Genomic DNA, 15,989 nt, shown 5'->3' with positions numbered 1-15,989 from the left:
GGGAAAGAAGACAGACACAAGACGCTCGCGCGCGGCGCTCTCTCTCTCTCTCTCTCATATGATCACACCCATAACAATCAATCAATCAATCAATATGAGGCTTATATCGCGCGTATTCCGTGGGTACAGTTCTAAGCGCAGGGAATTATCTTATTTTATTTTTATTTTTTATGCAATTTATATCGCGCACATATTCAAGGCGCAGGGATTTATTTATGCCGTGTGAGATGGAATTTTTTTACACAATACATCACGCATTCACATCGGCCAGCAGATCGCAGCCATTTTGGCGCATATCCTACTTTTCACGGCCTATTATTCCAAGTCACACGGGTATTTTGGTGGACATTTTTATCTATGCCTATACAATTTTGCCAGGAAAGACCCTTTTGTCAATCGTGGGATCTTTAACGTGCACACCCCAATGTAGTGTACAACGAAGGGACCTCGGTTTTTCGTCTCATCCGAAAGACTAGCACTTGAACCCACCACCTAGGTTAGGAAAGGGGGGAGAAAATTGCTAACGCCCTGACCCAGGATCGAACTCGCAACCTCTCGCTTCCGAGCGCAAGTGCGTTACCACTCGGCCACCCAGTCTCCACAAACAACAATGCTCACAAACACTTACATTTCTTCTTGACCTTGATGGACAGATTGAAGGCTGTCGCCGATCAATACTGTCTCTCTCTCTTTCATTCTCTCTTATTAGCAAGATCTAGATCAGCACTTTTCAGGACGTGTACGGGAACGTGTACGGGTAACGTCATCAAATCTAGTTTTTACGTCACGCGTTTGCCAAGATCTGCAGTCTTGGTGGGAGCAAAACAACGTAATTATGCATTTGGAACATTGGAGAAAAAAGCGAGTCATGGGTGATGCAATATCTACACGTACAGGTCTTTGCTACACGTTCGACCATCTAGAACACTGTATTATCCCACACAACACGTTTAAAACCTGAGACTCTTACATTTCTCCTTGACCTCGAGGGACAGATTGAAGGCTGTCGCCGATCAAGACTGTCTCTCTCTCTTTCATTCTCTCTTATTATCACACACAACACACGTTCAAAACCCCGAGACTCTTACATTTCTCCTTGACCTTGAGTGAGAGAAGGCCGTCGCCGACCAGGACGGTGTGGCCGGGCTCGGCTTGCTGCAAGAAGTACGCGCTGTTGACGTACATTGTTGACTTGTCGCACTTGTCTTGCAACGACACCTCATTGGTTAGAATCACTTCTTCCCCCTTCTTGAACACCACCTCCGTTCCCAGCTCCTGAAACAGAGTGACATAATTATACCCAATATTGACGGACTGTGTGATGATATCTTCTGCTATGGTCTGTTGAGACAGTGATATCAAAATCGAGACCGGAGGTCGAGATTTTAATATCACTGTCGAAACAGACCAATAGCAGAAGATATCATCACACAGTCAGTCAATGTTAGATATATTGCTAATTCTCTGGACATTTTGTATTTACTGTAAAGAAATTACATAAGTATTTGTCTCAGTTTTGGCTGTTCCATATCCCTCCCTCTGATTATTATTTCTTTTTGTTCACTCTTTTCTTGTACTTTTCAGCATTTTAAAATGTCTTTCCTTTCAAAAAGTCTTTAGTCACTTGCTCAACTAAATTCTGGGATAATTACATTTTCATACATATTTGTTTGTTTTTAAATGTAGGTGTTTTTGTTTTTGAAGTGGGGAAGCAATAAAGAGGTCGTCGATATCAAAACTGATATCGACGGAAATGTCGTCGATATCACTTTTGCACTGAGCTCAGTTTTGCCCAATTGACCAATGGAAATCCATGTAACATATGAAATAGCAATATTGCAGTTTATATTCATTTTTAGTTTTCATAACAGTGGAATCCCCGACCCCCTTCTTAAAAACACAACCTCTGTTCCCAGCTCCGGAAACAGAGTGACATGCAGTTTACTTTTATTTTTTGTTTTCATTTCAGTGAAACCCCCGTCTAAGACTTTTTTTTTTTTAACACATTCTACCCCACATATGTTGACCAAGTTCTTATTTTTAGCCGAGACCAGCTGTGCTGCAGCAGGTCACTCAGAATTGTAGTAACTGTGTATCAACACGTTGGAATGCAGGCGTTAGATGGACGTTACAGGAAGCGACTGAAGCTAACAATCTGAGCGGATATATCCGTACTTGGTCAGATAGAGCCATATGAGTGGGTACGGATATATCCGTACCTGGGAGACAATGAGTTAAAGAACTTCATTATTTGCCTATATGCTTCGCTGGAGGCAAAGGGCCTCAGGATGAGTAACTCTGTTATCCAATTTACTTGTCCTTGCTCCATGTCAGCAAGTTGTATTTTTGTCTGCCATAAGTGTCGGTGATAAGCAATAAAAATGTTGCATAACTTGCATCACCCCAGTGAGGCGACGTCACGTAAAGTATTTATCGTTTTGAGGGATTCTTGGCAAAGATTAAAACACTTGTCTAACTCAGGTGTACCAGCTATCTACTGTCTGAAGTCGCTGCATAACTGCATTGTGCAAAAATTCATAGTTAAAAATTATTGAACTGCATTCGTGTTTGAAAAATAACCCGAGGCGACAGCAATTGCACCCCGATTGCTGAGAATTGGGTGTCTTGCGTACTTTCTGATCTCTCAACTGTGCTAAAAATAGCTCTTGCAGGGACTTAAGTTAGACACAACTGCATGTACGTTCCTGAACCTCTTTTGTAAAAGATCGTATAACATGTCATGATCTACAACTGTTGAAGGAGTCCCAAGTGTTCTCACCGGCAAGAAAGATCCCAGTCTGATGCCCTGTCCTCCCGTCTCCACGGCAATGGCTACCGGTGACGGTGACTTGCTGTTGTGCACCGCGTCTCGGATGTTCTTAATGACCTTGGCATGATACTGTAATAAACAAGGAAGACATTAGTATCACCTTCGCACTACGTTGGTACCAGTGCTATGTGTGGCCCCTCCCATGAGAGGACACCTACCTTAACCTCTACCTAAATATACCTGTCATGACAGGCCACCTGCAATGTAGGGACATGTTTAGCTGCTCCCAAGGGTGTCCTTTCATCACAGGTACCACTGTATATTGTTATTAACAGGTGGAAGAAATCGTTTTAGGACTACAACAACGCATAAACCATCATGTACCACCACACACACGCACAAACACATATAGACACAGTGACTCATACACACATATGAACAAACAGACAGACATACAGACAGACATACAGACACACTCACACACACATGAACAAACACACACACACACACACACACACACACACGCACACACACACACACACACACACACACACACATGATGCTTTTAGAACCATTCAGAAAGCTGCCCCAAAGAAACATGAAGTTCCGTTGCGCTAGTACTCAAAGTATTTTTTTAAGGCTGTGCTAGACAAACTTTAATCTCAGAAAACAAATCAGCTAAACTGAATGCCTTATGAACAAAAGAGGGGGAAAAAGCTCGAATCTGGTTCATCAAAAAGTAACAGCATCAGAATTCTACGCATATTTCAGCACTGTCTGCAATTTTCAGCAAGGAGAATGCGGGCATTATCATCCAGCATTTTTGACGGGCGGTGTGGCGGCGTGGTAAGACGTCGGCCTCTTAATCGGAAGGTCGAGGGTTCGAATCCCGGCCGCGCCAGGTGGGTTAAGGTGGAGATTTTTCCAATCTCCCAGGTCAACTTATGTGCAGACCTGCTTAGTGCCTTATCCCCCTTCGTGTGTACACGCAAGCACAAGACCAAGTGCGCACGGAAAAGATCCTGTAATCAACGTCAGAGTTCAATGGGTTATAGAAACACAAAAATACCCAGCCTGCTTCCCCTGAAAGCGGCGTATGGCTGCCTAAATGGCTTTCGCTTTCATTGCGTTGTCTGCACTCGTTTTCTTGTTTGTTTTGTTTTGTTTTTTGTGACAAATGTAAAAAAAAAGTTATAGGGTTGGCCCCTAAAAATAGGGTAGGTCGGGTTACCGTAACCACACCTATTTTTTTTTTTAGGCCTTATCTCTTGCAAAAATAAAGAAATAACAAGAAGAGCAAACGCTCGATCGAGTCACTTTCGCAGTTCTGAATATTATATGAGGCATCAGATGGACAGGAAGAAATTGCTATTCACAACACAATACAGATGTAAATAATTTGATGTAAAGAATAATCCTATAAAGTTTGAATCAAATCCGATGAATAGTTTCAGAGATATGATATTTCAATTTTTTTCCTTCAAGACATACCTGAGGCCTTGAAAAAGGTCAAAGGTCACCAAAGCAGACGTCAAAGTGTAGAGGTCACTGGGAGTCACGTTCACATAAAATTTGAGCCCGGTCACTTTTATAGTTTCCGAGAAAAGCCCAACGTTAAGTTGTGTGTTGCCGAACAGAAAAGGCTAGTTATCTCCCTTGTTTTTCTGATAACGTTCGTAAAAGGCTACAGATGTAAATACTTTGATGTAAAGAATAATCCTACAAAGTTTCAATCACATCCGATGAACTTTGTCAAAGATATAAAATGTCTAATTTTTCCTTTGACGCTGACCTGTGACCTTGAAAAAGGTCAAAGGTCAACGAAACCATCGTTAAAGTGTAGAGGTCATTGGAGGTCACGACTAAACAAAATATGAGCCGGATCGCTTTGATAGTTTCCGAGAAAAGTCCAACGTTAAGGTGGTGTCTACGGCCGGCCGGCCGGCCGGCCGGACGGCCGGCCGGACAGACTAACACTGACCGATTACATAGAGTCACTTTTTCTCAAGTGACTCAAAAAAGGGACAGATCTGTGTCCATGAGAATCATGACTGCTTATGCAAGAAGAAATGTACCTTCAGTAAAAAAAAATAATTAAAAAAATAATGTCACCTCGAGAGTATTGTGAGCCATGTTGAGACGACAGATGTTCATCCCAGTTTTGATCAACTCTTCCAGAGTTTCAACGTCATCGCATGCTGGCCCTGCACATCATCATCATCGTCGTTTTTGTCATCATCCTCATCATCATCACCATCATCATTATTGTTTTTGTCATCATCATCATCATCATCATCATCATCATCATCATCATCATCATCATCATCGTTGTTGTTGTTGTTGTTGTCATCATTCATCATCATCATCATCAGCAGCAGCCTTTTGTCATATATATTAGTGGATTAATTTACTAAGCTTTTGACTCGCAAAACCAGCAAGAACAATGAATGCAACTCATGACTTTTTTCTGCTCTTTTCTTACTTCGTTTCTTTCTTTATTTATTTGGTGTTTAACGTCGTTTTCAACCACGAAGGTTATATCGCGACGGGGAAAGGGGGGAGATGGGATAGAGCCACTTGTCAATTGTTTCTTGTTCACAAAAGCACTAATCAAAAATTTGCTCCAGGGCCTTGCAACGTAGTACAATATATTACCTTACTGGGAGAATGCAAGTTTCCAGTACAAAGGACTTAACATTTCTAATTTCTTACATACTGCTTGACTAAAATCTTTACAAAAACGGACTATATTCTATACAAAAAACACTTAACAAGGTGTAAAAGGAGAAACAGAATCAGTTAGTCGCCTCTTACGACATGCTGGGGAGCATCGGGTAAATTCTTCCCCCTAACCCACGGGGGGCTTTTCTTACTTAAATTTGCACTTTTTTTTCTCTCATAAAGACCCGTAGGTTAAAGCGATTTCATGAAATGTCTGTAAATTTGTATGTTCTAAACTTACCTTTCTTTTGAACATTTAAGCATGCAGGTGGACAGAAGTAATTCTTCTTCTATATTCATGGGCTAAACTTCCACATATATACACTCGTGTTTCTTGCATGAGTGGGTTTTTACGTGTATGACCGTGTCTACCCCACCATTTAGGCAGCCATATGGTGATTTCTGGGGTTGCATGCTTGGTATTTTTGTGTTTCTAAAACCTATCAAATTCCAAAATGGATTACAGGATCTTTTCCTTGCACACTTGGTGGCAGGATTGCACATAAGTTGACCTCAGAGATCGGAAAAATCTCCAACCTTAACCCATCTGGCGCGCCCGGAATTTGAACTCTCAACTTTTTGCATGGAAAGCCGTCTTATCCACTAGGCTATTGCGCTCGTCATGAAACGAGAGGATGGACACACTTGACGGGCTCAGTGGCATATGTGGATAAGACATCGGCCTCCTAACCGGAAGGTCGTGAGTTCAAATTCAGGCTGCAGCCGACTGGTGGGTTCAGGTTGGAGATTTTTTCGATCTTCCAGGTCATATTATGTGCAGACCTGCTAGTGCCTTATCCCCCTTCGTGCGTACACGCAAGCATAAGACCAAGTGCGCTCGTAAAAGATCATGTAATCCATGTCAGAGTTCGGTGGGTTATAGAAACACAAAAATACCCTGCATGTTTCTTCCGAAAGCGGCGTATGCTGCGTGAATGGCGGGGTAAAAAAAGTCTTACGCGTAAAAACCCACTCGTGCAAAAACATGAGTGAACGTGCGAGTTTCAGCCCATGAACAAAGACGAAGAAGATAGACACACTTGCTCACCTATTGTGCAGATAACGCTGGTCATGCGGAAAGGACGGATGCCATGGTCCACGTCCAGGGAGCAGATCTGAGCAAGGTGCGAGTCAAACCGGCTTAGTTGTCCGGACTGGATCTCTTCTGCAGTCACCGCCATTGTTTACCTGTGAACAGAAAGCAGTTATTGCTAGGCCTGGGAACTCCTGTTTTGCACTTGGATTTTTCTGAAACAAACTTGGTGTATATATTCAGAAAAGGGAGCGTACTCCACACAGCATTTGAACATCCATGATTCAAACATGCTTTGCACGCGTCTGTTGCACAGAGTTAATTAGTAGTTTATCAATACATTAAAAACAAATGCTTCTCTTAATGTTTATTGACAAAAAATTTAAGTATGTGTCAAAATATTGGATCGGCTTCGGGTTGCTCTTGTGAAGGAAAGTAGTCTAGGACTTTTTCTCATCGGTTTTTATTTTCCGCTGACCGTACTGAGCCCCCAGGCTCGGGCACCAGCAGTCACCAGTATCTCACAAAATAGACTTTCCTATTTTTCACCCATCAGTCAGCTTGCCTTCTTAGCTCAGTCGGTAGTGAAATGCGCTAGAGATCATGAGGTCGCCGGTTCGAGCCTTACCATCGTCGGTCCATTTTTATTTTGTCTCTAAAATAAATAATCTGTTTAACTTATTTACCCCCCTTTGCTTTATTTTAAAGCATTTCGGTGATCGAACTGAGATTGCAACAACAAAGCATGCTATGTTCTATTGATAAATGTATTTAATTGTAACGATTAGACCTAATCATATTTTTCTTGAAGAATGTAATCTTACGTCTTTATGTGACGTACGATTGGATGTTCTATTGCTGTGTTGTTACTATAGACGCTTGGTCTGTGTATATATGTATTACCTTTGAAGAAGGCCTGCGGGCCGAAAATTTGGAAACAAAAGATGAGACATTCTGGCTTGGTGTTGAACTTTTTATTCAAATTATTGTGATGTATAAATAAGCTTTAAAAAGTTTTCCAGCTTTCATTGTGTGGAGTGGTGCAGAAGAAAAAGAGTTTCTTGAATTATATATATTATAGCTTCAAATGTCGTGAGAGCTTTTAGTGTATTACTGTGTTGATCGAGTCTTCTCAGCTTTTGCATGATATTCGTTCCACATACATGCTTAGCTTTGCTTCGAAGGTTGCGGGAGCTTGCTTGGAATACCAAAAGAGAGTAAATCGAAAATTTTTAATTAAATTTTGATTTAATATAATATACTTACCCAATTCTTATGAATGCATTGACTTTAGTCCCACATGCTAGATGTCGAAAAAACCTCTCAAATTACCTGCCCTTAGTAGGGTAGTCGCTGCCCTACACGCCACCAGGCGTGAAAGGCAGTAAGGTAAGGTTAGTAGGGTGGTAACCAAGCTAAAAGCGACACCATAGCCGTTGCTATGGCCTGACCTTGCTCGGTTACCCATAACACCCTGCGCACCACGTGAGCGCCCGCATCCGTAATAATCATTCGAGACTATTAATCAAACAAACACCCCAAGGACATAATCCAGCGGGGACGGATGGGAGGGTATTAACTATAAGAATTGGGTAACTATATTATATTAAATCAAAATTTAATTAAAAATTTTCGATTTAATCACATATTCTTACTCCAATTCTTATGAATGCAGATTCCTCCTAAAGGTGGAGGGAACCTACTTATGTCCTTGTAAGAACCTGCCCTGCAGCAACTAAAACCAGCAATGAACTGGAGCCATCTAGCCGCGTGCAGGAGATATCCCGAAGATAGAAACCGATGAACACATCATCTGATCTCCAGTAAGCCGTTTGCAAAGCTTCGCCTAGGCGACCAGAACGCAACACGGCAATAAAAGAAGCACAAAATCTGTACCCGAGCTGTTGGCAAACCTCGCATATGCGAGAGGAACACCACCAGCCAGAGAAGAACACCAGACTCCGGACTCCCGAACGCCTGAGAAGGAATAGAGGGAGGACTGAACGCCCCCCCCCCCCCCCCCTGTTCAAAACGCACCACTCATAGGACTGTCCTATGAATGTAGCAGAGCCCCTAGAGAGAGACAAATAAAAGATGTCTCTTTCGCTCCATTATAAAGAAATAAGAACCTGAGCTAAAGCTCGTGGTTCCAAAAGACAGAAACGTCAAAAAAGGGATTAAAAAAGTCTAACCGGACAGTTAGAAAATCTGAATCTCCCGGAGCGAGAATCCTCCCAAGAGGAGGGAATCAAACACCAGAGGATATTGACCAGGTTTCTGAAACGCCAAAACCTGGCCAAACACCATGAACAAATGGAACCAAAAGCCCTAAGGCTACATCCTCTGGCAAACCCCAAAAACGCATGCGCCTCACTGCCCTATAGGGCTGAGGCCCAGAGTAAGTAGAACAAAGTCCCACGCGCTAAACAAGGGGGAGCCTCTAAACCTCGTAAAACAAGGTCCTTTGATCATGCCCACAAGCGCCATGAGCAACAGAAGAGAGGCCTATTTGTTTCAAAACAGCTGAGATAGCCGAGACGCCGGAACCTCAAAGAAGAGGCCCAGCCGCCCAAAGCCAAAAATTGAAACAGAGGTGAAAAACCACCTGGTTTGAGAGAGGGGCGCTAAGGAGTTGCACCCCCGCTCTAAATCCCTAATTGGCCAAGGAGGCCAAAAAAGGAGCATACACAGATAAAGTGGAGGAAATATATGCTTCGTGCCCAAAGACCAGAGTCAGAACCCATGATCTAAAACACAAACAGCACGCCTCCAGACCCGTAAGCAGATGGGCCAACCCCTGTGCAAGCCCTGAGAGGACCTGTTGAGCGAGTCGGCCAGATCGCAGAGCTGGCCGGGGAGATATTCCCCTGAGAAAATGATTTAGTGTGAAAACCCAATCAGAATCCCTTATACTCTGTCTGACAGGGAGTGAGAACTTGCTCACCCCAGCTAGTTCACATAAGAAGCAACAGAAGAATTGCCCGAATGCAACAGGACATGCCTGTAAATAGCCAAAAAGGAAAGGCTAGTAGACTAAGAGCTACTGCTCCTAACCTCAGGCAAAAGAGAAGCCTAAGGAGTTGCGTCTACATCACAGCCTCAAGACTGCAAATGCCAGTGCAGGCCCCATCTAGACGAAAACGCATCCATAAAGCGGTCTAAGTCCAGGGGGAAACAAAGCTAGGGAAAAAAGTCCCCTGAGCGATCCAAAAGGATTCCAGCCACCTTCCCGCGTGGAGGAACCCACTCTGGAGGAGGACCCTCATGTCCCAGACCTGTGAGGCCGAACCCCCCAAAAAACTTGAGGAAAGACTAGAGGGCCAGCATAGCTATCGATACCGTCCGACCGAAGATCGGGTCTAAAGACCCCGCAGAGGCCTGCTCTCGTGCCAGTCTGGCAGTGAAAAGAGCTTAAAGCCTCCCTATTCTCTCTTGTGTGAAGAACAAACCTTCCAAGAGACAAAGTCGAACAGCATGCCCAGGTAAAAAACCTGGGATAAGGACAGCTCGGAATTTTGCCTGGTTACTGAGAGCACTGGTTCAACACCAAAAGAAAGTGCAGCTGACAAGCTGATTGACCTTGAAAAAGCTCAACCAGCCCCCGAGATAGTCCAGAGACCAACACCCCCAGAAACCGAGCCCTTTCCTGTGTGCAGAAACGCAGAAGGAAAGTTCATGTGAGAGCACCGAGGAAAATCTCAGCCAAAGCTGAAAGCTCTAGCCCATGCCGACCCACCTCTCGCAGAGAGGGAGGAGACACTGAACCAAAACCCCTTTTGTAACCGGGAGCGCATAAACGCGCTGCCAGAGACCCAAGAAGGAAGGGAAAGATTCCAGCTATTGAGTGGGTTTTAACAACCCCCGAAAAAGCCTGACCCTTGCTTCCTGCAACCAGCGTGAAATCAAACCCCTTGTAAAAGAAGGAGATCACACCGAGCAAAAAACAGTGCGGGCCTAAAACGTCACCGAGAAACTCCTCCGCTCAGTGACGACCCTAGCCCAAGCTGCAAGCAGCCTGGCTAAAGCCTTATCCAAGGCATCCTCCCTAACCCAAAAGAGCGTTCAGGGAGGATAAGATTGCCTATAAGAAAGCACAGAAGAGAGTCTCAGCCAAAGCAGAAAACTCCAAACCATGCCAACCTAGCTCCTCCAGAGAGGAGAGGGAGGAGTAACATCATGAAAACTCCATGTTCCCTGTGGTCTGTAAGCGAAGCCAGAAACTAGCCCCTGGCAATAAGAAAGTCCGGATCAGACCCTGAGCCTGAAAATTCCCTGCTATCTTCTTCCGCACTAAAAGTGAGGACGAAGCAGCCTGAAACCCCGAAGCCAGCAGTCCCCTGCGTATGAAGCAGCGGAAAAGGTGAAGGCTGAAGACCACTATCGTAAGGTGCGGATCAAGCCAAAAAGTGTGGCATGTGGTAGGCAATCACCGCAGACTCAGCAAATGAAACAAATTGCGAGAAAGCCTGTGAAAACCCAAAGCCATCCCGGAAGAGGAAGGAAGAGAGACACCCCCAACCTATCCGGGACAAAGAAAACTGCAACAGCAGCCGCTCTATGTAAGGGAAGCCTACAACCAGTAGGCAACCCTATACACTCCCCCTCCTCAAACAAGGAGTCCGAATCTAACCACCAGTTGTGTAAAACACAAAAGGAGGGGAGACCGGGGAGGTCGCGCACTAAATACTCCTGCCGATAACACCGCCAAGAGTGTGGATGAAAAGCGTGATCAGTCTCTGACTGCCAACCCAAAACCGCCCACCTGAACAAGAGGTGGGGGGAAGAGGGGTTGGTAACTGGCACAGATCTCTGCCGAGAAGGAGAGAGAGTAGAGAAACAAGACAAAGCCGGGCCCGGCGCGTCTTACCCCACCCGCTGTGCGAGAGAAGCATCCCAGTGCTAAGAACCAGACTACCTGGTTTGAACCACAACTCACCCCAAGTGGGGAGGGGGGTGGTCCAGCACAGCCGTAACCCCTAGAGGGGATAAGGACTGAAACAGAGAAACGGCCGTAAACGGCCGATCCTCGCTCATCCACCTGCCGAAGTCAAGTAGCCCTATCACTCACCCACCCCTAGGAGGGGGGGGGGGGGAGTGACCTATGCTGGCTAAGGACAATGACCGCTGGCCAGGCGATACTATAGCCGAGTCCCCACAGACCATTGTGAATACAAAGAATGGGAGACTGGAGAGAAAGAGTATGTTCTGTCTCCGCCTGTCCCAGGAAGACAGCCGGCCCAGCCCGTGCAGAGAACAAAACGGAGCAAAGCTCATTGTTCCCTGACCACTGTGCCAGACACCCTGCCGAGAACAAATTAAAGAGAGTCAAGCTCATTGTTTCGCGACCGCTACCCGCGACAAGCGCAGACAGCTAACACAGCCACCTGTCCCAAATGGAGCAAATAAGGGGTATGTAATGTAACATAGCCTGGAAAGCCGTACATAGCACCCCCGCTGTGAAAAAAGGCCTGAGCCACGCCATGCCCCAGATGGGGAGGGGGATGGCTCGCCACAGCAGTAAGAGCGACGGAGAGAGACGAACCGAGCAACGGCCGACCCCCCTCCGTCCACCTGCCGTAGTCCTATAGCCCACCGCCCACCCACCCCGATAGGGGAGGAGAACGATTGTCGGGCCAGGACAATGGAGGCACAGACTGTGAAGACAGTCCAACAGCGCCCACCCCGTCCAACCCAGAGGGAGGGAAAGGGTGGAACGCTACTCCAGCCCCCACCCGATCCTGCCCAGTGGGCGGGAAAGAGTGAGCCACTGATACCCCCCCCCCCCCCCACCCTGCCCCAAATGGAGCAGAGAAGGGGTATGTAACGTAGCCTGGAAAGCCGCCACCCGAACACGCCCGGGGGGCGGGAAAGGGTGGGAAGCTAACACAGCCCCCTGCCCGCAAAGGGCAGAGTGGGACAAGCCCTGGCCGTGACTTACCGTGCCCCCCCACTCCCCCTTCCTCACGGTAAGGGGGCTGCATGACCGACCCAGCAGTGCTGTTTTTAAAGCAAGCCGAGCGGCCAAAGCAGGCGGGGAGCTGGCCCCCTCTCCTAAAGGAGAGAGTGCTCGCGAACAACCCAGTCTACCAGTGGCAGAAAGGACTGAACCGAACTGGCCGTTTGCACCAGGCGACGGTGCGACGCAGGAGCGCCCCCCCTATCCCCCCCATTGGAGGGGGGCTGCGTAACACACTGTGAAGTACCGGCGGTAATTAGAGTGGTTAGACGCAGGCAGGGAGCAGGCCCCCCCTCCTAAAGGAAGGGGTGCTCGAGAACAGCCCAGAGCCACCAGAGGCAAAAAAACGGGCTGAACCGAACAGGCCATTTGCACTTGACCACAGTGCGAAGCTGACAAACGGGAGGGCGGGAAACCGCCGATCGCGCCTGAAACAGCTGAGAATACAGACCAAAACATTGTTAAGTCCCCCCAAAAGGAGGACATTGACTGATTCCTCTTACTCAGAGAAAGGGGAAAGAATAGCCACACGGCCCCCCCCCCCCCCCCCCCCCAACAGTCGCACCGACGACGATCCAACAAAAAGTCTATAAGGAGCCTAAAGGCTGATTAACCCCAACAGGGGAAGCGAGCTGTGAAAGAACTGAACTCGCCCTCGGAGGGATAGGAACATAAAAAGAAGTGCTGTTTGACGGATCTACGACCCGCATAATAGGCAAATCAAAGTTCTTAGGCTACTCTTAGGTATAGTTTTCTAAACCAGGCTAAGAGCCTTGTCACCTTCCAGTCTCGCGCCAAGTTTAGCTTTGTTGTCGGCCATTTTAAGACCGGCGAAAAACAGTCACCCAGAACAAAAAACTTCTGCGTGCGTGTTCAACACAAAGCTATCAACATTTATACCAAACATAAACAGGAAAGATCTCACCAAAAGGTAGACGGACAGGTAGACCCCCAAGAACCGGCTAGTCTCAAGGACGAGCAGGCATGTGAAGGCCAAAAGTGAGAGCGAAATTCGGACACGTCCACCGTGTGTTGTCGAAAGTCGAGAATGATTATTACGGATGCGGGCGCTCACGTGGTGCGCAGGGTGTTATGGGTAACCGAGCAAGGTCAGGCCATAGCAACGGCTATGGCGTCGCTTTTAGCTTGGTTACCACCCTACTAAGGGCAGGTAATTTGAGAGGTTTTTTCGACATCTAGCATGTGGGACTAAAGTCAATGCATTCATAAGAATTGGAGTAAGAATATGTGATTAAATCTTGATCTTTAGTCATAGTGTGTTAAATTCATAGCTCATAATTCAGAGGCATTTAAGCCTCAACATTTGTAGAACCTGCACTCGCAATCATAACAAGTAATTTTAGATCACTTTGAAGTCACGGAATGAACTCCAATGAACTGTACGGATGCATTTAGTTTACATGCATGCGTCAAAGAAGGAATTATCCGTATGAGTGGACAGGGGAGACAACCCTATCGTGTAAATGATGTCCCTTGGTTGAAAAAGTACGCCATTTTCGAGGCATTTTCGTCGATCAAACAACCAAATTAATTAATTATGCTAAAGTTTAGAGCTCAATCCGTCTATTAATTTTTATGACAAATGTTCTTTGGCTTGATTACAGGGACATAAGTAAAGCATGCCACTGGACTCTGAGCTATGAATCTAATACACTAAAGTTTAAGAATACCTCAAAGAGTATTCCTTCCACATTGTGGGTGAAAAAAAAATCTTCACAGGGCAAAAAACACAGGCTGCAGGATAGGCAAATTATACAAATTGTCTTTGCATAAAGATGAGACCTTCCAACACTAAATCATGACCCCCTTTCTTATAAACTAAGTAAAGCATATCCTTCTTCTTCTTTGTTCATGGGCTGAAACTCCCACGTTCACTCATGTTTTGGCACGAGTGGATTTTTACGTGTATGACCGTTTTCACCCCGCCATTTAGGCAGCCATTCGCCGATTTCGGAGGAAGCATGCTGGGTATTTTCGTGTTTCTATAACCCACCGAACTCTGACATGGATTACAGGATCTTTTCCGTGCGCACTTGGTCTTGTGCTTGCGTGTACACACGAAGGGGGATAAGGCACTAGCAGGTCTGCACATAAGTTGACCTGGGAGATCGGACAAATCTCCACCCTTAACCCACCAGGAGGCAGCGGCCGGGATTTGAACTCACGACCTTCCGATTAGGAAGCCGATGTCTTACCACTACGCCACTGCGCCCGTCTAAAGCATATCCAAGCCAACAAAGTTAGTTAGCTTTAAGGCAGGTCAAATGGAGACAGGGATATTACTCTTCATACACAAAGGGAAGCCACTGAGTTGTGTCGCCATTTTTTCCTGGCAGGCTGGGAATTCGAACACATCGAACAGGGAACGCAGAAGAAGAAGAAGAAGAAGAACACGTCGAACATTCGAATGACGTAAATAGAACAAACGTCACATTTATCAGGCAGCGTAAGTGAATGACGTCAGAAAATGACGACACCGCCAGAAATAAAAACAATGCGACACGCCTCCCAACCACGAGGTCAAAAACACGTGGGCATCTAATGAAATCGGTACAAAGCCGTTCTCTTTGCCAGTGACATCGTAATAATCACCAAAGCTAACATTGAAGCTCCGGTAGCAGGTAAGAGAGTGTCTCCCAACCCGTGATGCTCACAGCGTGATTGCATCAGAATACCACATGTTAAAACCGGTGTTTGAACTAGAATAACAGCCAGTAGTATTAAGAACAAGTGTCTTGTGTATGCAGCCCTCTTTCTACTGTACGCTGGCAGCAGATAATACAATAATTGAAGTCCTTCGAGGCATAAGGGGCCCATAAGGCGAAAAATTGCTTTAATTCCACCCTCAAAACGTCCCAGCGTTCAAACCGTAACAAATAACAGTACGCACTATTAAGCAAAATTATAAACCAAGCCTTGATTATTAATTTTTATTATTACACTTGTATCAAACAAGTGACCTCCACCTTTTGATTGGCGTTTTTATTACATTTGAATCGGACTTGTGGCCTTTCAAAGTTCCGGTGACCTTTGACTTTCAACAGAGGTCATATGTAACAGTGGTTTTTAAAAACATAATTTAGTTGGCTCATATATCTGAGACAAATGATCGGACAACAGCCCTTTACATTATCGTGACACATATTTTTCTGAGGCACACTGGACAGTAATAGTGCAAAGGGTGGGGTTAATCAAGGGAGTGAACCCCCCCTAAAAACACTACCAACCTGTCGGTTTTTTTGGTTTTTTTTATGCCGTTTTGATCGCTCTTGCGTTTACAACCCATCTCATCAAATCGTAATTTATTTCCAGGCTACCAGCAATAAAATACCTCAACATGAGGAACAAATTTAAAATAAACTCTGGCAAAAGACGTGACGTCACAAAGTTTGAGTATGCGCAACATTTTCGTTTACCAGTGCACTTCGTTACCTGCCCATTGCTGCTTTGGGTGATATTTTTTAAATGACTATTCCTATGCAGATGTT

The 15,989-nt window shown here is 45.6% G+C and overlaps 1 protein-coding gene across 1 annotated transcript in view; it reads right to left on the bottom strand.

Moving 5' to 3' along the window:
- Positions 1-15,989, bottom strand: part of LOC138950802 (pyruvate kinase PKM-like) — a 35,791-nt gene that overhangs the window by 19,288 nt on the left and 514 nt on the right. Inside the window, exons 2-5 of the mRNA XM_070322523.1 lie at positions 6,540-6,679; positions 4,883-4,974; positions 2,780-2,899; positions 1,089-1,275 (exon numbers count right to left, since the gene is read on the bottom strand). Coding sequence (XP_070178624.1) covers positions 1,089-1,275; positions 2,780-2,899; positions 4,883-4,974; positions 6,540-6,672 — 532 coding nt within the window. The 5' untranslated portion in view covers positions 6,673-6,679. The remainder of the gene's footprint in view (positions 1-1,088; positions 1,276-2,779; positions 2,900-4,882; positions 4,975-6,539; positions 6,680-15,989) is intronic.

Source organism: Littorina saxatilis, linkage group LG16, assembly GCF_037325665.1.
Source record: "Littorina saxatilis isolate snail1 linkage group LG16, US_GU_Lsax_2.0, whole genome shotgun sequence".
Classification (NCBI taxonomy): domain Eukaryota; kingdom Metazoa; phylum Mollusca; class Gastropoda; order Littorinimorpha; family Littorinidae; genus Littorina; species Littorina saxatilis.
Note: the sequence above shows the minus strand (reverse complement) of the source record. Positions and strands in the feature narration are given on the sequence as shown.